The sequence below is a fragment of the Vombatus ursinus genome, unplaced genomic scaffold (genome assembly GCF_900497805.2).
Source record: "Vombatus ursinus unplaced genomic scaffold, bare-nosed wombat genome assembly UNPS02014770.1, whole genome shotgun sequence".
Taxonomy (NCBI): Eukaryota; Metazoa; Chordata; class Mammalia; order Diprotodontia; family Vombatidae; genus Vombatus; species Vombatus ursinus.
The window spans coordinates 39,812,886-39,837,295 of NW_020954548.1; the positions used below are offsets into that span (position 1 = coordinate 39,812,886).

Consider the following 24,410-nt stretch of genomic DNA (forward strand, 5'->3'; position numbering starts at 1 on the left):
GAATCATCTCAAAATGCATCATTAGAATTTCATTCAAACAATGTATAGTGTCTCCTTCCTTATAAATTACAAAATCTAAGATGGCATGGGTACTTCATTCCAAGTTTCCTTAATCAACTGGTTTTTCTTTATTAGTTCTCTACCTTTTGAAAGATGAAATTATCAGCAGAGTATGTCAAAAACTTACCAGATGCTCAGCTAACAGCTGAGAGATCTCTAGCACATATCAAGGTGGCCAAAGTTCTTGACCATAACTGCTTCTATGCTAACTTTGTGATTTATAACAGGAATTAATTATCCATTTCTCCCTTCTAGTCTAGAGCCTATAATGTAGATTCTACATTATATTCCCCACCATGACATTTCTTTTTTTCTCCCTTCTTTCATCAACAACCATATACTTTCCACTACACTTCCTTCCTATAGCTAAGAAATTTCAGTGTGATAGTAAATATCTATGTCAAACATAATACTACTCTTCTACTCTTTCTGATCTTTTGATTTTTAAATCCAATGTTTTATTATAGCACCCTGCTTCTCATGTAGAATAAATGGAATATCACAGAACTGTAGGACAGTCCAAAATACCTCTCATTTGGTAAGCCTAGCCTCTTTTGCAGTCAGCTGATTTTAGAATCCTGAGACATATCTTTTTCTCTTGCTTGGCACTCTCGGGCCTTGCCCTTTTCTAGAAACCTTCATGTGAAAGCCTTAGTACCCCCAGCTATATATTCTTTGTTATCTCACTGAAACAGAAACTGTCACCTCCCTCTAAAGCCAGGGCCCTTACCTACAACATCAGGTGCACAGGTAGTCTTGCGGCCATGGTATTGGAGTAGCAGTATTAGGATCAGCAAGCATGCCGACAGCCTACACCAGAAGTCTGTGTGGTCTCGAGATAGCCATTTAATCTCTCTGGGCCCTTGTTGCTTAGTCTATAGAATGAGGAAGTTGGATTGATGCCCTTCTAACTCCAAATATATGTTCCATAGTATTCATGTGAAAGTAGAAGGAGAAAGCTTTACTTCAAAGCAAAGGCATAGTTACTTTCCTCCTTTTTTTGCAGAGGTGGGAGGTGGAACAGTACACATACTGCCAGACTTCATTAATATTTTAGTTTTGCTATACTGTTTTTTTCTCTTTCTTTTTTTATTCTTTGTTATAAAGGCTGGTTTTCTGGGTGGGGGAAAAGAGATGGACCCATTAAGAAATGAAGTGACATAAAACAAAAAAATAAATAAAATTGGTTTAAAAAAATACCATCAAGAAACAGGGAAAATTATGGGAGTTTGTTTTTTTTTTTTTTAAACAACCCATTGAGTTCCTTTTAAACATTTCTACATATTCTTACTCGGCAAGTATTTTGAGTGCCTACTTATATTCCCAATGGTCAGTAAACAAGCATTTATTAAGCACTTAATATGTACCAGGTATCGTGCTAAAGAGTGCAAAGAAAGACAAAACACATATAGTCCCTGCCTTCAAGGGGTTCACATTCTAAGAGGGGAGACAACATGCAAAAAACTTCACATTTAAAATACACACAATGTGAATGAAAGGTAATTTCAAATGGAAGGCAGTTAAGAGTGGAGTAGATCATGCAGAATACTGAAGGAAATGACCAGGTTTCTGCATCATTATTCAGAAGACAAGACTTACATACAAGATAAGTATCAAAATGTCTGTAATAGGCTGGAAGTGCTATAGAAATTTTTAAAAAGCTTATGAATGGTGATTGCTGGAAGAATAAAGAAGACATCATGGAAGGTGTGGAATTTGAGCTAGGCACAGAGAGCAGAGGGAGAAAAGAGAGTAGAAACCATGAACTAGATGTTAATTCAATCATCAATAAACACAATCCAAGACATCAAGTTTGAAATTTGAGCTACTGAATTTGACACCAGAAGGCTGGAAATTAGGGAGTAAAAGAACATAAAATATTAAATAACAATAACTTAAGCAATAAATAATGCAGAGAACAATAAATAATGAAAAGGTATCTTCCCCATCCTCCAAAAGACACTATTATCTCTTCATATAGGTAAGATATCTTTCACCATAAGGTTCCCCAACCAAATTTTGTGTACCAATGACATCAACTCTACGTGTACATTCTGGTTTGGTTTTTTTTTTCTAATTTTGTTCATATAATTCTGATTTATTTTTACCTTATAGCTTTGAAGGGAAAAAGGTACAACATTGAATTTGTAACAAAATTAAAGAGGCAAAACAAAAATCTTACAGGAAAAGCAAAAGGGAAAAAAAAGTGGTTTATTTTTACTTGGCTTTGTTTTTAAATATTTGTATCAAATTAAATGAAATACAGGCATACTCTATATAATTCTGCTCTAATCAACATTAAGAAACATAACCATCCCTCTAAAGCTATTGGGCTTTCACTCAGGCCGTTCTGATACCCAGGGTCACAAAGCTAGTAAGCGTCTAAGGCCACATTTGAATTCAGGTCCTCCCGACTCAGGGCCAATACTCTACCCACCACGCCTCCTAGCCCCTACTTTTCATCAAAGTTAGCTCTAGAGTTCCTCCAATCATCTCTGTTCCTATGGAACTATCTGGCTCATGAGCATCATTTCTCCTAAAGTCATTTTTTTATGGATCCACTTAACAGCTTTAGGCAGGTTGTGCCCATAGCAAAAAAAACCTCAATCAACAATTTTCAGCTTTCAAATCTCTGTGCATATCACATCATACAGAACTGCAAGACACAAATAGGAAGGATAGATAGGACAACAGAAAAATTATTCAGGAGGAAATGCACAATTCATTTTCATTTTCCCCCTTATGTTGACTGCCCTTTTGTCACTAATTATTTAATAGATGAAATTAAAAGACAACAAGTAGTATGGCAACTGCTTTCTACTTTTCTATAAATCATGTCAGAACATTGTTGGAAATAGGCACGTACAAGACAGGAATTCTCTGCTTCATCTCCTCTCTAGTTACAGCATTCTCCCACTACCATTCCATTCACCTACACTATGCTCACTGGCACTATATTAACTGCCTACACTCATTGGCATCAGAGTAAATCTACTCCACAACACAGAAGGTATCATCATGAGTCAATAACCTTATGCCACTGGTTTGATGAAGATAATTTAGGATTGGGCTCTGTCCTGAGATTTAAAGTCTTCTTTCAAGTCTTCATTCCTTCCACTATACCACCCTCCTCTCATGTAATTTCACTGGCAAAATGTTCATAAACATTCTCGATGGGTTGCAAATATGGCTTTATATTTGATATTCAATCAGAAGAGCCTGAGTTCAATTAGACCACATCTGATAAGAATAAATTTGAATAATACTATCAGAATTCAATAGATTTTAAAGTCATCCTCAAAACTCCTCTAAAAAATAAACAGAGTAGGGACTGGGATAGGCAAGGTAGGCAGCCACCTGGGACACTTCAGGAAGCACAGGTCTATGTTACTCTCTCCTATTCAAAAAGTTCCAGTGGTTCTGTTATCGTCTCCAGGATAAAATACAGGCCTCTATGTTTGACATTCAAAGCCCTTCATAATTTGAATGCAGCCTACCTTTCCAAGGCAGCCATCACTGAAGCACCTCTCCTTCTCTTTTTAATAACCTGTTCAAGCTCCTATGGCTAATAAGAAATAGAGTATGGACACTATGTTCCATACCCTTTTTATTAAAAACACACCAAATTATTACTTTAACTTAATAGTTACTACATAGATTAAGTTTGTTCAATAGTTTTGATTCTTTCAAGCTACCCTGGGTCTTTCTTGTCTTCATTCAATCTCTGTACTACTTTTGCTTCAAAAAAGAAAGAAAGAAACAAAAGGAAAAAAGGACTATTATAAGAAAGGTCCTCTACATTTATAGCTTTTGCTATTTCCTTTTTAATTTACCTCCCAATTATCTCCTTAGTAACATGATTCTTATTAACATAAGTTAAAATACTAGGAGCCAGACTCAGGATCACATGACTCTGGATGAAATAACAGACGCAATTGCTACTGACCTCTCATGCCAGAACATTCTGATTCAACATAAAACTAGTACTTACTTAAGTACTCACTCTCCTTTAAAATAATTTGTAACATTTTACCTCCCCTCAAATCTATATTGTAATCTGCCAGTCTATAATTTCCTTCTCTGAGAACCTTGAAAATATGACTATTTTTCAATGACACTGATTTAATGGTTGGCAACCTGCACTGATTACATTTTTAACTCAATTCTCTTTAAACATCTGTTTTCTGGACATAATCTCTTATGTTAAGTATATCTAACCTTCCTATAACCACTCTGCTAGAAGTAAAGTAGTTAGCTCCTACCCTACAAAAAACAGAAAAAGTCTATATGTAACACATTTTTGTGGTATAATCAATCTGATTGCTTAGGTCATATACAAGGTTATATACATTAGAAACTAATAAACTAATAAAGACTGTTAAAATGACTGGATTAGCCCTGTCAGGGCCAAGTTTAGTGGTAACATATTCAGAGTCATTTTGTTTCCTAGCACTATTAGTATCAAAAAAAAACACAAAAAACCCTACGAGTTTCAAGGTTTATTTTTGTTTTTCTATAAGTTGCTATAGTAATCCAAGATTTTTTAAAAAATCTTTTGCCTTTTATTCATGAAATTGATTTAAAGTTCAATGTAAAATGAATCATTTTTGTTTGTTGCAATAACATATTGTAAACACCATCTGTCCCCTGTATGCTAAAAACGCTAGTTTTCGAAGTACTTTATTGTCCTCAGATGAAAGGAACTCTATCAATGACCTCCCTATTTAGTGGCATTAATTTTCCCCTCCTTTCCCTACCCTACAGTCAATTTTATTAAGACTAAGTAGTTTTTCATTTTTTCCATAAAGATCATAGGTATTTTTTTTAAATCAGTCCATTCCAGCTGAAAAACATTTTGAGGGCTAGGAATTACATTATACTTCAATATTTTCATGATTAGTCTTCCTCTAAAAATAATGTACAACCTTTACATGTAATTGGAAAACATAAAATACTAGTAAATGGGAAAAAATTAAAATCATGTACAATTCTGAGTTCGTATTGGCATTTTTAGAATTGGGATGCTCCTGTATATGAGATTTTCTGGGGTTCATTAATATCTGACTTTTTTCCAAGTTTTTCCAAGTTTTCCAATCCAAACCCTCACCCAAAGGCTCATTCAATTCTTCTAACTTGATAGCTAAGGGTTTGCCATCAAAATCACTAAGATTATTTTATCTAAAGAACACCTTTATTAAGAAGAGACTTTATGGTTCCTCTTCTACTCCTGAGGATCATAACACAAATTCTGAAAATACTTTTTTTTTGTTTTAATTTTTAGGCAATTGGGGTTAAGTGACTTGCCCAGGGTCACACAGCTAGTAAGTGTCAAGCGTTTGGTCTGAGGCCAGATTTGAACTCAGGTCCTCCTGACTTCAGGGCCGGTGCTCTATCCGCCGAGCCACCTAGCTGCCCCTTGAAAATACTTTTATAACCTATTGCAAAACATTTTCTCTCTAGTTAAGTAAAACATCATTGAGAAATGAAGTCTTCTAAACCAGATCTTTTATTAGTTTACTCTATAAAAATAAATAAATCATGCTTCAGTCTTCATAAGGCTGACCTGGCGTTAAGGAGACAGCAATCACCTTTCCACAGAGAAAAATAACCTGCCAATCTAAAATTAGATTTGTTTTTCCTCTTCAAGGGACCTGGGGCCCCCTCATTTCTGCACCCTCTTCAATCTTGGGATCCCAGTTCTAGACCTGAAGGGAGTTTTGAGGCTACCTAGCCCAACCACCTCATTTACAGATAAAGAACCTGAGGACCAAACAGGGCAAGTGGGATGCCCAAAGTCACACGGCAATAAACAGGGCTGAGCCTCTAACGTGAATCCTCTGACTCCAAATCCAGCACCCCTTCCATTATAGCAAGCTTACCGAGGCTGACCAAAAACGGAGGTGAAGTTTTCAAAAGCATACTGCTCCCAGCAGGAAGCTGTTTGGAGCCCCCTCCTACCACTAGGATTTTCCAAAAAAAGGACAAATTTCTTAAATACTCTGATCACTATGAGCCACTATAGATACGTTCCTGAATGGGGTCTATTTTTATCAACTAGGATGCTGCCCTCAATGCTTGCAGGGTACAGGAAGCACTCTTACAATCAGAACCAATTCAAATTTCTATAATGCTTTAAGGTTCACAAATTACTTTCAACATAGTCATTCTATGAATTAGGCAGTGAGTATTATTATTATTCCCACTTTAAAGACAAGGAAGTTAAATCCTGACTTTTTTTTCAAGTTGGTCTAGATCTAGACTCTAACCCGAAGGCATGCCATCCCTCTGACTTTGCTGCTATTTGTTTAATCATTTGGTTGGAGTAAATTGATTTGTGTATGCTCATATAGCTAGTAACGAAGAATTCAAACTCACATCTTCCAGGCCCAAGTCCAATTCTTGAACTTATCAGCTAAGCTGATTGTAAATATCAACATAAACTATTAAAATTAAGCAAAGTGATACAAGTGTACACGAAAGAGGAAAATCTATCTCGTTCAATGTTTTTATACTTTAACAATTCCCTGCCTTATCAGGTTAATAGGTACAAGAAAATAATTAACAGGTTGACTCAAATCTTCAGAACATGACCATCAAGCATAATGGTGGCTTTCCGAATAAATGAAAGATTACAAAATCGGAGGGAGAAAATTGGCGAGTGGATGCCCACACCAGAAAGCAGGCCCAGAGTAGAAGACTAGGAGCAAAGGAATAAGGGATGAAACCAAAGGTAACTAGAGGTCTGGGGTATTTCAGAGGCTTCAGAGAGATGGAAAGGTGACAAAGTATTGCAAAAAGGGTATGGATGAATTGGCAGTGGCTACAGTATTAAAAGTGGTTAAGAAGGGTACTGAGGCTAGTGTGAAAGGAAGGCTTAGAAAGACTGGAGGGATGCAGGTGAGATTTAGCCACAGAAGAGACTTTAGACATGGTTCCTCAAAGATGGAGGAATGTGATAGAAGCAGAAGATGTTACAGGAGATAAGATAATTAGAAATATAGTTTTAAAACTAACCTCCATTGCTGATAGCTGTAATCCCTCGATAAAAATCTTCAAAACTGATGATACCAAGTCCACTGGGATCCAGATATTTAGTCAAATCCTTCACCTGTAATTACAAAAATGAAAACTATAACATAACCAAAATACTTTCATTTAAAAAGCTATGCATGACATAAATAGAAAAGATACAAAAAAGGAAATATAAACTGTCCCTAACCACAAGAAAAGATTTCAAATGCTCTAAGTCTAATTATTTAAAAAGTGTAAGTCAAGAAACATTATACTACCTTACAACTATTACACCAAAAATATAAAAAAATGGTCAAGTCCAATGTTGGCAGGGCTGTGGGAAAACAGGAATACATCATTGATAGGACTTCAGATTAGTGCAAATATTTAGAAGAGTAACATGCTTACACATATAAGTCATAAAACTGATGACAGATGACAGGATCATAGATGTAGAGTGTGAAGAGACTTCAGAGGTCAACTAATTTAACCTCTTCAACTTAAAGATAAAGAAACTGAGGCCCACAGAGATTAAAATGATTGGTCCAAAGCCACACAGGTAGGAAGATTTAGAGATAGGATTCAAACCTAGGTCTTCTGGCTCCAGAGCCTGTACTCTTTCCACTGTAGGAAGCTCACTACTAGGACTCTTTACCAGAAACACCATATGGAAGAAAAAAGGATCTATATATGCAGAAATGTTAGTAACTGCTTTGTGTTAATACAAAATTAGAGGTAATCTAAAACCCAAAAGTTGGAGAATGACTAAATATATCATACCATATTATTATAATGGAGTATTATGATACTTGAATGATAAACATAAAATAAACAAGTAAACATTGGAAAACCCACATGAGGTGATATAAAATGAAATCAGTAATACATGATAAAAATTGAGAACTTTTTTGTAAAGGAAAGAAGAAATAAAAAGAAAGGAAAAATAAGGAAAGAAGTAATAGAACAAAGAAAGAAAGAGCAGGGTCAAATGCGGCAGAACAAAAATATCTGCTTACTTGCTGTCTGTTTATTATTTTTGTTTTGCCCTATTAAAAGTTAAGGAGCTTAGGAAAGATTTTACTGAAAGATTTTTTACTAAAATTTTTTTTTACGTTGGCTTTTGTTGACAAGTTTATAATGAAAAATCCCTTTAAGCAGATATGTATTATATATCTGAACATTTTATACAAAAATAATAAACTGACCTCTAAAATGTATGGTTTTACTCTGAACGAAAAGATAATAAACTCCTCTTTTGAACAGAGAAGCAAAGCTAGAAGGAAGAGGCCAGGAGTGTTATAATATAGAATCTGGAAAAAATTAATTCTATGAAGGTAGGAACTGTGGCTTACTTATTCTTCTTTGTATTCCACAGTATCTAACATTGTATCTTAGATGTAACAGACACTCATATAGTTGCTGAAATACACTGAATTCCTAGGACTTGGGGGGAAAAAATGGCTAAAGATTCTTAAATAAATGATAAAACACATTTCTAGAGGGGGAAAATAAAACTTTTGAAGTTTTACAAGTTACAGCAACTCTGTTATTCAGAGATCATGAGTGGTATAAACTCATTATATAACAGGTTTAAACATTATGCCTATGATGTGGCTCTCATTACAACTAACAAGAAAATGTATCTTCAGAGCAGCTAGGTGGCGCAGTGGATAGAGCTCCAGTCTTGGAGTCAGGAGGACCTGAGATCAAATTTGGCCTCAGACACGTGACACGTACTAGCTGTGTGACCCTGGGCAAGTCACTTACCCCACTGCATGGCAAAAAGGAGAAAAAAAAAAAAGGTATCTTGATCCTAGATAAACTCACATTTTCTGAAAATCTTGTTCCACAATATGTCTCAAAAGTCTATATTCATTTTTTATTTTGACAATCATAGACAATCTTTATATATGAAGCAAGTAAATAGTCTTAAGAATCTTTTGAGGGGGGCGAAGCCAAGATGGCAGAGGGAAAGCAGTGACTTGCTAGAGCTCTCCCCCAAACCCCTCCAAATACCTACAAAAAATGGCTCTAAACAAATTCTAAAGCAGCAGAACCCACAAAAAAAACCAGAGTAAAACAAATTTCCAGCCCAAGATAACCTGGATGGCTGATCGGAAAGGTATATCATGCCAGGCTGGGGGAGGAGCGCAGTTTGGCGTGGGCACAGCAACCCTGGAGCAGACCTCAGAGAACTAAATTGCGGGCAGCTGTGGCGGTTTCCAGACTTCTCAACCCACGAACACCAAAGACAACTTACAAGATCAGTGGGAAAAGTCTGTTACTGCATTGAGAAAAGAAGCTAGATCTCAGCTGCCCCAAGGGCAGCAGCTGGCTTCTGAGCTTCCCGCCCACAGACTGAGGGGGAATCAAGTGGCTGATCAGAGGGGGACTGCAAGGATCTCTTTGCCAGTGCTGAGGCAGGAATCTCTTGCTTTGCCTGTGCTTGGATCTGGTTCACAGTTCTGAGGGGCAGTCCTGGGGCCTGGCGTGGTGGAGCTTGTTGTGGTGATGGAGAAGAAACACCTCGCCCCTTATCATAGCACCTTGGAATAACTGACACTTTTCAGGTCCCTAGCAGTATCTCTGAAAACAGCTGTAAAAACCCCCAAAGCTTGGGACAGTACATTCTCCACATTGGAAACAGACTCTTACCTTAACAAAGAGTTTAAAATTCAAGTAATTGGTTGGGATCATGAGCAAGCAGCGCAAAGAGTCAGGCTATATTATCTTACTTTGGTGACAAAGAAGATCAAAACATACAACCAGAAGAAGAAAACAAAGTCAAAGCTCCTACATCCAAAACTTCCAAGAAAAATATGAATCAGTCGCAAGCCTTGGAAGAGCTCAAAAGGGATTTTGAGAAGCAAGTAAGAGAAGTAGAGGAAAAACTGGGATGAGAAATGAGAGTGATGCAAGAAAATCATGAAAAGCAAGTTAACAGCTTGCTAAAGGAGACCCAAAAAAATACTGAAGAAAATAACACCTTAAAAAATAGCCTAACCCAAATGGCAAAAGAGGTCCAAAAAGCCAATGAAGAAAAGAATGCCCTAAAGAGCAAAATTGGACAAATTACTGAAGAAAATACTTCCTTAAAAATTAGAATAGAGCAATTGGAAGTTAGTGACTTTATGAGAAATCAAGACACTGTAAAACAAATCGAAAAGAATGAAAAATTAGAAAACAATGTGAAATATCTCACTGGAAAAACAACTGACCTGGAAAATAGATCCAGGAGAGAGAATTTAAAAATTATTGGACTACCCGAAAGCCATGATCAAAAAAAAAAAGCCTTGACATCATCTTTCAAAAAAAAAAAAGAAAAAAGAAAAAGAATCTTTTGAAAATGGAGAATTAATAAAATGGAAAAGTCAAAAAGGTTTTTAAAAATCATCTAATACTAATATATAGTGAAGTGAACAGAACCAGGAGAACAATCTACAAAGAAATAGGAATATTATAAAGATAATCAATTAACGACCCCATCACAATTCCAAAAGACTCATGATGAAACATGCTATCCACGTCCAGATAGGGAACTGATGAATTCAGAGTGCAGATTGAAGAATATTTTTTCTTTCTTTCTTTTTAAAAAAAATGGCTAATGCAAAAATTTGCTTTTTATGACTATACATATTTGTAATGGGTTTTATTTTTCTTGCCTTCATAATGGGTGAGACATAGGGTAGAGAGAGAAAGAGAATTTGGAACTAAAAAAAAAATCTGTGTTTTAAAAAAAAATTTTAAAATAAAAAAGGAGGTATGTGTGAAATCATCTAATCCAATTCTCTCATTTTACAGATGTGGAAATTGATCTAAAGTGAGAAAGTAACTTCGCCAATGCAACACAGTCATCTCCAGAAATTAGATCAAAACCTGGGTTTCCTGATTTGTGATCCAGTTCCTTATATTGTGTAGTTTAGATTAAGATAAAGATTTTCTTCTTCAGAACAATGATAGATTTGTATTTTTAAAAGTACTTTTCCACCTCATGTAGTTTAGAAACATTATTCATTTCAACACCAATAGGTTCTAGGAACATAAAACTAGTTAGGATCTCAGTTTTACATTCTGGTCACAAGTTATTTACAAAGTTACAGAATTGTACACAAATGTATGTCTTGTATTAACTCAGAGACTACAGATGTATTTGGTCTTATCAGGCTATTCAGTGATTATAGTAAATATTGAGCTGAAATAAAAGAAAAAAAACTTTATAAGGCTTCCTTTTATTTACACACACACCTTATATATATAATATAAAAAGTGTAATAATTACTGACTACCTAAGTTTAGCACTCTCTCAAACTGCAAGAAAGTGGGCTGAGTTATGAGGATGGGGGAAAGGATGAATAAAAAGGATATGCCAAGCATGAAAACATCCTAGAAGTAACTCCCTTCAGTCTTTTTACTATAGCCTATCAGCCTATAAACCCCCACTCCATTCTGATCTGATGTCCTTTCAAAGTATTATACATTCCTATGGTGCAGCTATAGGAGCAAAAGAAACTTTGAGATGACAAATAATCAGGAAACAATGGTGTCACCATGAACAAGTTACTTTCTCTCTCTAGTTCAGTTTCCCCATCTGTAAAATGAGAGGATGAATTAAATGATTTTTTTGTTTTCTTTGTGTTTTTTTAATTTTTAAATCTATTTTTCAAAGTACAGAGTTTTTTTTTCTTCATTTCTGAATTCTCTCTATTCCTCAACTCTTCTCTCATTGAGAAGGTAAGAAAAAAAAATTGGGGTTCTTAAAAAAATTTATTTAAATTTATTTAAACAAAAGAGGGAGTGACCACAGAGGAAAGACACAAAAATCTCTTTAAATTCAGAGTTGGTTTTTTTTTCTATGCATCTATTGCACATTAAGTGGCAGATTGTTAGCTCACAATTAAATTGTAGGGCTGTACAGTAATTTATGTGTATTTGTAACCCAGATATTAGAGATCACCTAATCCAACCTCCTCGTTTTATAGATGAGGAAACTAAGGGTCAGATAAGTGAAGTGATTTGCCCAAGATCCAAAGATTATATGGGGTTATAGATTTTAAAAGATTTTAAAAGCACTTGGGGCAGGTAGGTGGCGCAGTGGATAGAGCACCAGCCCCGGAGCCATAAGGACTTGAGTTCAAATGTGACCTCAGACACTTGACACTTACAAGCTATGTGACCCTGGGTGAGTGACTTAATCCCAACTGCCTTGTGCAAAAAAGAAAGAAAGAAAGAGAGAGAAAGAGAGAGAGAGATGGTGAAATCAGGAAGCAATTTCTTCTATACCCAAAGACCTACTACTTCATTTTATTCGACTTCTTTTACAATCTTCTTTAGCTAATTGTTAGGAATTCTATTTCTTAAAAAGTTTTTAAACAAAACAATAAAGCAAAATACAAGGGTAGACGATCATGTGCAGCTCCCTTTTGTGAGATATTCGAGATTGCAGGGCTCTGTTTTAAGTAATGAGTTTCTAAAACAGCAAAGCAGTCTAGCAACTGGCATGAAGATGAATATTGGGAGGTTAAGTCTATAAATGCATAAATACAAGAATTTTAGCAAGACTAGTACTTTTTATAGAAAATGAATCACAAAAAAAAAGAAAAAAAAAGAAAAAATTTTTAAAAATTAAAAAAAAAAGAAAATGAATCACAGCAAGAAAAAAAATCAAGGATACCAAAGCATCTATCACATAAATGCTTTTTCTACAAATGAGTTGACAAGAGTTTTGACAGTCAATAAGCATTTATTAAGTGCCTACTATGTTCCAAGCACTGTGCTAAGCACTAGGGATCAATGTCAAACAAACAAACAAAAAAAGCATTCCTGTGATCGAGGAGATCACTGTCTAAAGGGGGTAATAACATATAAACAACTACGTACAAATAAAGATACATATATAGGATAAACTGGGGAACAGTCTCAGAGGGCAGGCACTAAAATTAAGAAAGAACCTTGTCATTTCACACTTTAAACAAGACTGTAATAATATTTTTGATTACCGATGCAATAGACAAAGAATGAGACTGCATATTTAACATCCCTTTAAAAACAGGTCCTTCCTATCACATAAGGAATTTAAAGTACATGCAAAACCACTTTCAGTGATGTGGTAAAATACAATAGAGTTCTATGCCTACAAGAATTCAAAGTCATAGAATTCCTTTCAACTAACCTTTTCAGGTCATTATGCTTCTGGATAAAGTCAGACAATAGAAGATGAATCTCCTATTATTCAATAATAAAATAACATAATCACAAATTGTGCTTAATTGCATTATGACAATCTTCCTATTGAACATTTTTTTGTAAAAAGACTTCAAACAATAAACAGTATATTGTCAATAATTATAGAAAGCATTATGGATCAAGTTCATTTGGTAAAAACAAAAGCTTTTCACTAAAAAAAATCTTGGGGTAAGTTGCCAAAGTAATGGTTCTGAATATCAATGGGAAACAAAACACAATATAGCTATGTGGTGTGGTGGATGAAATGTCAAACTTAAAATCAGGAACTTGAATCTGAAATCCAAACAGACACTTAGCTGTGTGAGCCTGAGCAAGTCAACAAACCTCTCAAGGCCTATTTCCCCATTTGTAAAATGAGGATGATACTTCATAATGTTGTAAGGATCAAATGAAATTAGACAGATATATATATATAGATAGATAGATAGATAGATACGTACATATAAATAAATATACACAATACATGGTACTTTGCAGACATTAAAGCATTACATAATACAACTATTAATGCTTTTCCTCCTTTTTCTTTTTACTAACAAATTAAGGGGGAAGAATATAGCCATTAAATGTCTTACATTAAGATTCATAAAAGGTTCATAAAGCATTCAATTCTTTACCACTTACATTTTGTAAAACCTGCATTTCTACTGAAATATTATACAAAAACAGAAATTTACTCTACTTTGTCTATGAAGTAGTTTTCTCACAATGACTAAAATAGGAACCATTCACTATTAAAGAAAAAAGCTAGGTCTTAAAGAATTTTGTTAACTCTTTAAAATAACCCTAATTACTAATTCCTGTCTCTGAAGATCTTCAGATTTAATTGCTAAATAGAATATATAACAGATGGATAAAACCAATAGAACTACAGGGCAATTTACCTCTAGTTGCTGAATTTAATCTATATAACATCCTACCGTATACGATTTTACAACTTTAACCACCACTCATTATTTACCCCCAAATAACTGAACTGCTTTTGGCACTAAAACTCACAATTTAGAGAACCAGTCAGCCTTAAACCAATTACAATGGAGGACACAACAACTGAAACCTCTAATCACTTTCATCTTCTTCAACGAAATATTCTTTTATTGAATGCAAAAACCCTTTTGACATAGCTGGATTGGTAGGAAATTGTTAAGTGTCATTTTTAAGCTATTTTAAAAATTTGGTCTGTATATTTAGTGGTCAAAAGCCAGATATTTAAAGAAATAAGTTTTTATTGATCTTTTTTACACATCACCATAATTCTCTATTATCCTTCCTCTTCCAGAAAGCCACTCCATATGATATTTTTTAAAACAGCATAACTAATCAATACACCAAAAAAGTCTGAAATATGTGCAATGTGCAACACTTAGAGACCTCTCAATTCCACAAAGGGTGGGGTGGGAGTGTCTTATCTCTTCTTTCAAGCCATATTTGCTTCTTTGTGTGTGTGTGTGGGTGGGTGTGGGTGTGGCAATTGGGGTTGATTTGCCCAGAGTCACAAAGCTAGTAAGTATTACGTGTCCAAGGCAGAATTTGAACTCGGGTCCTCCTGACTCCAGGTTCGGTGCTCTATCCACTACACCTAGCTGTACCCATACTTGCTTCTTATAATTCTGCAATGTTAACTTCTGATTTTTTTATGGCTATTCTTTTTTCATACATTATATTGTTATAGTCATTATGCATATTTGATTTCTTAGCTTTGCTCATTTTACTGTATCAATTCATGTAAGTCTTTCCCAACTTTCTGTATTCATGATTTCTTACAGAAGAGTAATTACATTCATGTACCACAATTTGTTTAGTCATTCCCCAACTGATGGGCATTTTATTCAATTATTTTATACCATAAAAAGTTCTACTATAAACATTTTGGTGTATATAGGAATTTTCTTGTTATCACTTGGAAAATAAGCCTAGTAAGAGAATCAGAGTACGAGTGGGGTCAAAGAGCATGAATGTTTTAATTACCTTATTTATATAATTCCAATTCAAGTAAACCATCAGCAAATAGGGACAGTTTATCTCCTCTGTACCTATTTTTGTGCCTTTAATTTATTTCTCTGTATCACTGCTATTGCCAGCATTTCCAGAACTCTACCAAATAATAGTGGGGAGAATGAGCAACCCTACTTTCCTCTGATATTTACTGGGAAAAGTTCTTGTAAAAAAAATTCACCCCATTACATATGGTCCCCTCTTTTGTGCTTATTTTTGGTTTGTTGGCTTTCTAATTTTTAAATGCAAATTCAGGTCATTAATCTTCTCTTTTTTCTATATTAAAAAGCTGAATCCCAGAAATTTTGATGTGTTGTTTTATCATCATTTTCTTTTATATAATTAGTTACTATGATTTGTTCTTTGATCCACTCATTACTTAGGATTTCATTTCATTTGAGTCTCTGTCTTTTGTTTATGTTCCCTGAACTGATTACTGTTTTTATTGTATCACAGTCTGTAAAGAATCTATTTACTATTTCTGCCTTCTAATATCTGTTTACTACATCTCTATACCCTAACTCACAGTCAATTTTTATAAAAGTTCTATGGAGTGCTGAGAAATACATCTGTTCTTTAGTAAACCCATGCTAGGAGAAACTATAAATCTTTTACCTCTAGTTTCTCCAGCAATTTGTTTAGTTCATATTTTCCCTTTTATTTAGCTGTTAGATTTATCCAAAACTAAGAGGACACTGAAATCCCCGCCACTATTTAATTACTATCCATGTCCTCTCGTAGTTTAATTTTCCTTTATGAATTAAGGTGCCAAGGCATTTGGAGCACATAAGTTTAAAATTAATATTGTTTTGTCTTCATTTGTTCAGCATAATGCAGTTTCTTTGTTTATAACTTTTTGTGCTCTGAATGTTTTTGCTTTGTCTGATTGCATGATTACATCGCTTGCACTTTTGGACTGACATGATGTATAATAGTTTTTTTCTTCAGCCCTTCATTTTTATTCTGTGTAAATCTGTTTATTAAATGTGTTTCTTGTAAGCTTTGGAGGGTTTTGTTTTTTTATCCAATCTGTCATTCTTTTTCATTTTGTTGGATTGTCTAATCCATTCAAATTTAAAGTTATGAGTTAAGTTCCTCTTTTCCTTCATTTGTCTATAAAATTGTTTTTTCCTCAAAATTAGGATTTTTTTTTCTATGTAAATGCAGTACTATATATCCTCAATTATTTTAGCTTAATCTACTTTAAGGCAACTCCATTCCCATTGGCTCTCTTCCTTTCACCTTACCCCTTTCCCTAGGCTTTGGAGTGTTGCAGAACTTATTCCTTTTTCTTTCTTCCTTTTTCTAGTTATTTAATTCTTCCTCTCATCATCTTTCCTTTGTCAGCCAAGTAAAAATCCCCTTCTCCTCCATTTCAATTTGTTTTGCTTATTAGTTTTAAATTTTTCATTTTCTGCACCTTTTTTCTAAAAAGTATTCCTTTTTCCTCATTCTTGTCATTATTTATCTTTACTTTCTTTCTACTCTAGACTTTTATTCTTTGATTCAAGGCCCTCATATGTATTTAGCCCTTCTTTAGTCTCTATATTCTTTATGAAGTTAAAATTTCTAACATAGCTATTTTGAGTTCCCTCTTTGAAACAATTTCTGTTGTGGATCATTTTAAAGAAAAAAAATTGTCCTACAGTAGTATTTTTTTAATGTCCTTGATTATTCAGTTCATTATTATCCTTTGCCCTCCCAAGGATTATTTTTCCCCATTTGTTTTCTCTCTTGGTTCATGCCATTTACTCTTTTAAGTGTCAGTTGCCACCATAAGTTCTGATTTCCCATCTTCTGAAGCAGAATGAATAGTTTCTTTAATCACCAAAACTCTTCATATTATATGCACTGAAAGGTCTCCATCACCCTTTATAAATTCTCTCTCATCACATGGGAATATTTATCAGTAGTATCCCCTCCCACTAATGAAATGAGATTTCTTCCTTTCTCCTTGCTTTAATCTCCTCCCTTTGCCTTTGTAAATAATTTGACCTAGTTTAATTTGTTTAACTTGTAGGAATGCTTCAAATATCTCTTCTTTATTGAATGTCCATTTTTTTCATTAATGATTATGTCTAAGTTTGTAAGGTATATCACTTTGGCTTGCATCTCGAGATCCTTTACTTTTTGGAACACATTCTATTCCTTCCTGTAATTTCTGGTGGATGCACCACCTTAGAGTTATTTGAATTTCTTTTCCTTATATTTGAAGGTCTTTCTTCTGTTGTTTGCAGAATTTATCATTTGTCAATGCAACTGTTAAATTTATCCACTACATAATGTCTTAGAATTTATAGCACAGGATTTTTTTTTAGAAGGCAATCAACAAATTATTTCTATTGGGACTTTGTTTTCTATGTTTGGAATTTCTGGGCAGTTTTCTTGTATTATTTCTTGCATTATGATGCTCAGGGTTTTTTAACTTGTAGTGTTCTTCTGGGAGATCTGTAACACATCCTATCTTCAAGATCAGTATGTTTTGCCTGTATGGAGATGTTTTCTTTTAATGCCGTTGCTTTTTGCTTCTCTTCTTCCTTGTACTTGCATTCCCCAAAATTATTCTCTCTTTTGTTTCTTTGGTCAAACTTGCCACCATAAAGTCAAGTTTATTTGTTTGTTTCTACTCTGCCAATTATTTCTGCTTGTAAGCCATAAATTTTTCTTTCACAATGTTTTTTCTCTTTTAAACCATTCAGGAACATTGTCTCTTGGGAATCCATAGGGTCCTCTGCCTCACCAGGTGATGATTCATTTTCCTCTGTCTTGCTTTATTTATTCATAGATATATGGACTCTTTTAGCTAATCTGGAGGCCATATTCCCTTCTGTTATTAATATCTTGCCTTCTTATGTTCCAGGTCTTTAATTTAATTGTCTTCCTCCAGAGATCTTTGGTGACGTCATACTTTTTTTTTTTTTTGAAGTTCCCTGTAATCAAAAGGGGATTACGGACTGCACAGTACTTTTACTGTAGGTTTGGATCTTAAGATATAAGGACAGCTTGATGCTAATTTCACAAGTAATTGAGTTTATTTGATAATGCTTAAGGTCATAGAGAAGTAGGAATTAAAATAGTGTACATATGCATACAATCTAGTGAATCAACATAGAACAAAGAAAGGATAAAAATAGACAAAGAAAGAAGATAGTCACCAAATCAAGTGTCACCAAATCAGGCGAGCTCCATCCCTGACTTAAGGAATCTGGGAGACTCAGAAACAGTCCTCAGGGCCCTGATTGGGAAAACCAACAGAGGTGGGCGTCCCCATCTCTGAAACAAAGACCTCCAAAGGTCCCTTTCCCAAGTGGCCCTTTTTATATCTATGTAAACTGTGGGAAAACAACCTTAGAACAAAGAGGGAGCTTGGCCAGAGCTCCAGATTATTTTATTTATGTGTCTAAGGATAGGCCAGATCCTTGGACACACACATATTTCTTGAGATAAGAGTTGTTCTGCCCAAGTAACATAGTTTGTTTATTCTTTGATGTTCCATTCCCTTGGTGCTCCCAGTCACACATAATAACTTTAAATTATATCCCTTATGTCAGGTCATGAGGTGGTCATGTGAGGCACTGGGGGGGATCTCCTCAGTTTCCCTTACATTCCCCTATTGTTCACTTTCTGACTCCTTCCCCCTTGATGGCAGTTTCTCTGGGGATTGGATCTCAAAGCCATCTTGACCTCTTCCCACACTGGGCAAGTCATATTTCACAGTCTCTGTCCAAAGTGACTTTTGGGGGGGACAGAACTGACCTCAGCTGGACAGCTCTTTCCCTCAAGCTTAACATTGTGTCACACAGTGCCCCCACATATATCTCTGTCCCAGTTTACTCTGTTCCTCAGTTCTCTGGCTGAACTCTGTAGTAACTATCTTAGTCTAAGCAATATTCTGCCTTCTGATTTTCTGCCACTGAGTGAAGGAAGGAGGATAGAGTTCAATTCTGTTATAAGCCTGTGAGTCAGTTTGTATAACCCTGGATGAAAGAGCATAGTAAGCGGTGGTTAGGCAATGCTGAGTGAGCATTTTAGGGCTTAAGAATTTACCTTCTCTGATATTAGAACACTGATTTGTTACCTTGTTAGGGTTTTTTCTTGGTGTCCTACACCCATAGAGAGAGTTGAAAAGGCTGTATCTCTTACACAAAATTCCTACTCTAGAGAGGCTTTAAAGGTTGTGAGGTTCAAAGAAAATATCTAGTCCTCCATCTTGTTGGGAATAAAGTAATAGATAGGCTTTTAAAATTCCATTTAAAAACTGGGTTGATGTTTCAACATCAAAAAATTAAATGCCAAATTATATGCAGGCTATCTGACAAGGTTTCAATCAAGAGCTGCAATAGAACTCCCCCCCCCCCCAAAAGTACTATGGTCATAAACTGGTGAAACTATACTCTCTCAATGTTCATTGAAGAGGACCACAAAACCAATATAGGTAAAGGGTTTGCTGGTGATCTTTGAGATATAACTATATCTTAATGAAAATAAAACAGATATTTTTCTCTGAATGTGTGTCAAACCATCTTAAGTGTAAAAAATGTACTTTTGGCCAAATACCATAAAAAATAATTGGCCACAACTAGTATCATAGATCTAGACTGGAAGAGATCTTAGAGATCATTTAGTCTAGGGCTTCTTAACCTTTTTTGTGTCCTGTACTTCTCTGGAAGTCTGGTGATATCTATGATTCCTCAGAATAATGTTTTTAAATATATGAAATAAAATATATAGAATTACATATATATAATATATAGAATTACAAAAAAAATTATATTGAAATACAGTCTCCAAACAGGAAGACTATAGTTACATATTATCTAACAGTAAAGTTAATAATTATAGTAATTTCTAAGTAGTGATGAGTATAAATAAGATTCCATACTACACTGTGATATGAAAATATTTGATTTCTACGGGACTGTTAGACTTTTATAGGTAAGGAGGTAGATAAGGAAAAATTTATATAAAACATTGTAATACAGATTAGTTGTATTTTACAACCAATTATAGGAGAATAGACTCTACTGTAGTCTTATTTCTAATGCCTCATTGCAGTATGGAGGTGATCCGTGTTCGTGAAGGCTATGCCAAGAGTACAAGCTCTCACAATTTTTACCAAATTGGAAAGTCTTTGTTTTGAGCACAGTGGTGAACCTTTTGTCCGCAACAAATCTGGAAGACAATCTTCTAAGTTAAAGAGAAGCTATGATCTAGGTCAGTGATGGGATTACCTATACCAGTAAGATCATGGATCCTTTAAAAACTGAACCTTAAAATAGAACTACTCTCTTTAATTTTCACTTGAAATGAGATAGAGAATTCAATCTCCTCTCCAAACTTACACTTCTTACATTCTAACACAGGAAAGGGTCCAAAGTCCATTTGTCAGTTGATTTCTTAGAAACTAAGAGGGTTTCTTCTGAAAGAAGCATTCTCTTATCTATATCAAGTCATCATTCTTAAAATCATGTGATACACAGATAGACTATCATCAGAATTCAAGAGTACACTTAAAGTACTATCTAAAACTTAAATCATACTACCTAACCTGTGTACAGTAAATATTCTGCCTCTGAACCCTAAGAAATTTCAATATTTAGAGTGAATTATTCTTTGAAGATTCATAATTTCATCGGTTATAGGTATTAACTCCACTGACACATCATAATCTTTCTATTACCTTAGCAGAAAGTATTCATGAATTGCTACGGCAAAAAAAATTGTTACCAGACATCCAAGATGTTAGAATGAGCCTCTTCCAAGTTAGCTAAGCCAGTCATCAGACAATAGACAAGCAGTTGGTTCATCCTTAGGCGTATATCAAAGCCTTTTCAGCTCAGTAAGATCTACTAGAGTTTAAATTCCATTGGCATTGCCTTTTAACACTCAAGGTAACTCCTATAGTAGAAGTTCAATACTAAGAATTGTCAATACTGATATAATTATACATTTAGTAAAAACACAAATACTGATACTTATCAATTATTGGCCTGAAGCAAATGCTTTTTTTTAAAAAAAGATAATAACTGGGAATCACAGATTAAAATATAGTTAACATTACTATGAAAATCTTAGCTTATACACAAAAATCAGAAGATCCAAAATAGTGCTGTTGATGTACAAAGAGTAAAACAGTAACTTAGTAGCATCTTAAGTGCATTTAGAGTCAAAGAATTTCAGAGTTGGAAGTAAATTTCTAAATGATCTTGCCCAAAGCCAAAAAAAAGTGTTCATGTAGCCAATTCATTTAGAATTAGTCCTGCGATTTTATGTGCAGAATGTTTTCTTCTGAATACGAGCTACAAAAGGGTCAAGCGTTTGTTTTTTTTTTTTCATGGAGGCAAGGGAGGGAGGCATTAGAATTAGGTGTGACCTGCAAAGTTAAATCTGTACCTTAACTAAGTTATTCATTCATTTCTCTGTTTCAGGTCATAGGCCCTCTCCTAAAGAAATAATTTCCTGATCCTCTTAGTTGTTAGTACTTTCTCCCTTGCACCTCAAATTGTCATGAATATACTCACCTGTTTATATGCTGTACTATACTTAATCCATTATTTAATTATATTACTTAACTTACACTTAATGGTATTCTGTCCTGAAGATTCATTTGGAGAAGAAACTGTTGAAAGCATGAAAAATGAGGCTGCACATTTTTTTCTGAAGTCTACACTCTTACCAGTAAAGATAAGAACTAAAGCCAAAATATATACATATACATCATGAGCTAGCCAACATCCTTTCCAACTAAGACAGTAAATTGACAAGATTTACTAGTGAAAAACTCACATTTTGAAACTGACCTTATACCACTAATGATTTTACTGCTAAATAGGCTACTCTAAATTTGTCAAATTATGTCATAGGAATTACATCTCTCAACTAGTGCTCTAAAGCATATTAAAAAAGCTTTCAACTCTTTGGTAGTCATGATGACAGCAGATCAAAGCCAGTTCAGCTTGTAGTTAATTACTTCAAATAAGAAAAGAAACCAGAGCAGTTTCTGCAGCTTATTTTTTACTATCACATTTCACTGTAAAATTTAAACTGCTAACAATCAAAAGGGTTACAGTGGGCTTGCTTTAGCTACTATCAAATATCATACTTAGTTTCTGGCCAGGGAAAAAGGTCAAAACAACTGTCCAAGGACTAAATATAGCAAACTTCTAAAAATTACACTGAAAACCTGTTACAAGCAATCTATTTAGAGAAAACATGCTTAACTCTTTGATAATGAGTCTCATAATGAAATAATGAAAAAGAGTTTTCCTTGGTACCTAATATGTTTAATCTTGGATATACTGAACTCTTTTTTTTTTAAAATTAACACTTTTTTCTAACCTTTTTTATGATAGACTTGATAACACGTCAAAAATATGAAATACTCAGAAGTTCTTTATTTGACTTCCTTTTATGCCCAACATTTGTGTAACAATCAAAATGAAAAAACAAGAGGGACCTTTGCTTCAATATTTTGTCTTACTTTTAAGTCAGCAAAGTCATATAGAGTTTTGTTTGCTGAATGAATGAAAAAAAGCATTTATTAATCGTGAATAAGAAAAAGCATTTACTAAACATTTAGCACTACATGCCAAGCACTGTGCTAACTGCTAGGAATACCAAAAAAAAAAAAAAAAAAAAAAAAAAGGAAAAAAAGATCCCTACCTGCAAGAAGCTAACTCTGAAATTGGAGGAAATAACAATGAGGAAAGAAAGGCCCAGAAGTCCTTAGGGTGCAGGGGAATGGAGGATGGAAAGACCCAGATATCTTTAGGGTACACCAGCAGGTCAGATTACAGTACTCAAGGGTCTAGAGGGCATAACAGCTGTGCAGACTGTAAGACCCAGGGGACTTTAGGATAGAGTGACACAGAATATAGGACCTTGGTCCTCCATCTCATTAGAAAGTTTGTAGTTGGTAACTCCCAGTTTATCCAAGTAATATGAATAGCCATGTAGCTCTGCTCCATAATTCATGAAGTATGAGAGCTCAGATGGGGGAAGGATAAAGGGCCATGGGGCTATATGCTGAGGTTGAGGGAGTGGCAAAGTAAAGACGAGGGTGGGGAGAAGGCATATAGTGCACTGCTTCTCACCTGCCTGGATGGAGTCTGGACTGCCTAGGAGTGGGAGAATAAGGGGGTGTCAAAGGGAAGGCAAGGGGGAAGGGTGCCCCAGCTAGGGTTTATTATTCATAAGATTTGTCTTATTTTATAAAACTTTTGTAGGCTCTAAGGGAATTGTCAAATTACCTAAGAAATGTTTTCCAACGACTTGAAAACCACTTCGAACTACCAGTGACTTTGGACAAGTCTTTCCCTCTTTAAGCTATAGCAGAGGTGACTTTAATCAAAAGGAGGGGGAAAAAAAGGAACTTCCTAAAAAGACTAACTGTAGATGTATTGGAAATTCAAAAGATAAACTCAGATTTTTCAAAAATATGTTTAGGAGATGGTGGGAGATAAAGGATATCAACTAGACTAGTGATTTCACTGGCATATGGAACTCTCAAATGAAGAACTCCTCTAACCAATGCAAGCCAGCATCTTCTCTGCAACTTAATGTCTTTGATGGTCACCTAGAGAATGACAAGATGAAGTGACCTGCCCCAAGTTACACAGCCCATGTGTGCCTGAGGCAGGACATAAACCAGGAAGTTTGGATTCCCAATTCAACTCTCCACAGTCATGCTGCCTCTCAGGAGATGGAAGCAAGGACAAGTAACAGTGGATGAATACAAAAGTTTAGCAGTAGCCATGTAAAAATTCTATCAGTGGCAATAAATACTGATATGAATTGAGGTTTGACATAAATAGTAAAGACAACAGAAAGATTTGTCAGCTTGTTTAAATTATAATGGTGGTGAGAGGAGGTGGGAAAGAGCTGCTGGAGGTGAACAGGTATGATAACTTATGAAAATGAGATGGCTGAACCACTCAACATTTTTTCCCCCCTTGGCTATTTCTCTTCTAAAGAGAATGATCTCTGGATAGTTATCAGGGAATGGAAAAACAATATAAGGGAGTCAGGGAGTATTGCGCTGCTCTCAATTACTTTAAATCACCAGGCCCAGATGAACATCCTAAATAGAGTACTGAAGAAAC

General features: G+C 34.9%; 1 protein-coding gene across 1 annotated transcript in view; it reads right to left on the minus strand.

Annotated features, from left to right (window-relative positions):
* Positions 1–24,410, minus strand: part of RAB11FIP3 (RAB11 family interacting protein 3) — a 169,890-nt gene that overhangs the window by 104,006 nt on the left and 41,474 nt on the right. Inside the window, exon 2 of the mRNA XM_027863011.1 lies at positions 7,075–7,168. Coding sequence (XP_027718812.1) covers positions 7,075–7,168 — 94 coding nt within the window. The remainder of the gene's footprint in view (positions 1–7,074; positions 7,169–24,410) is intronic.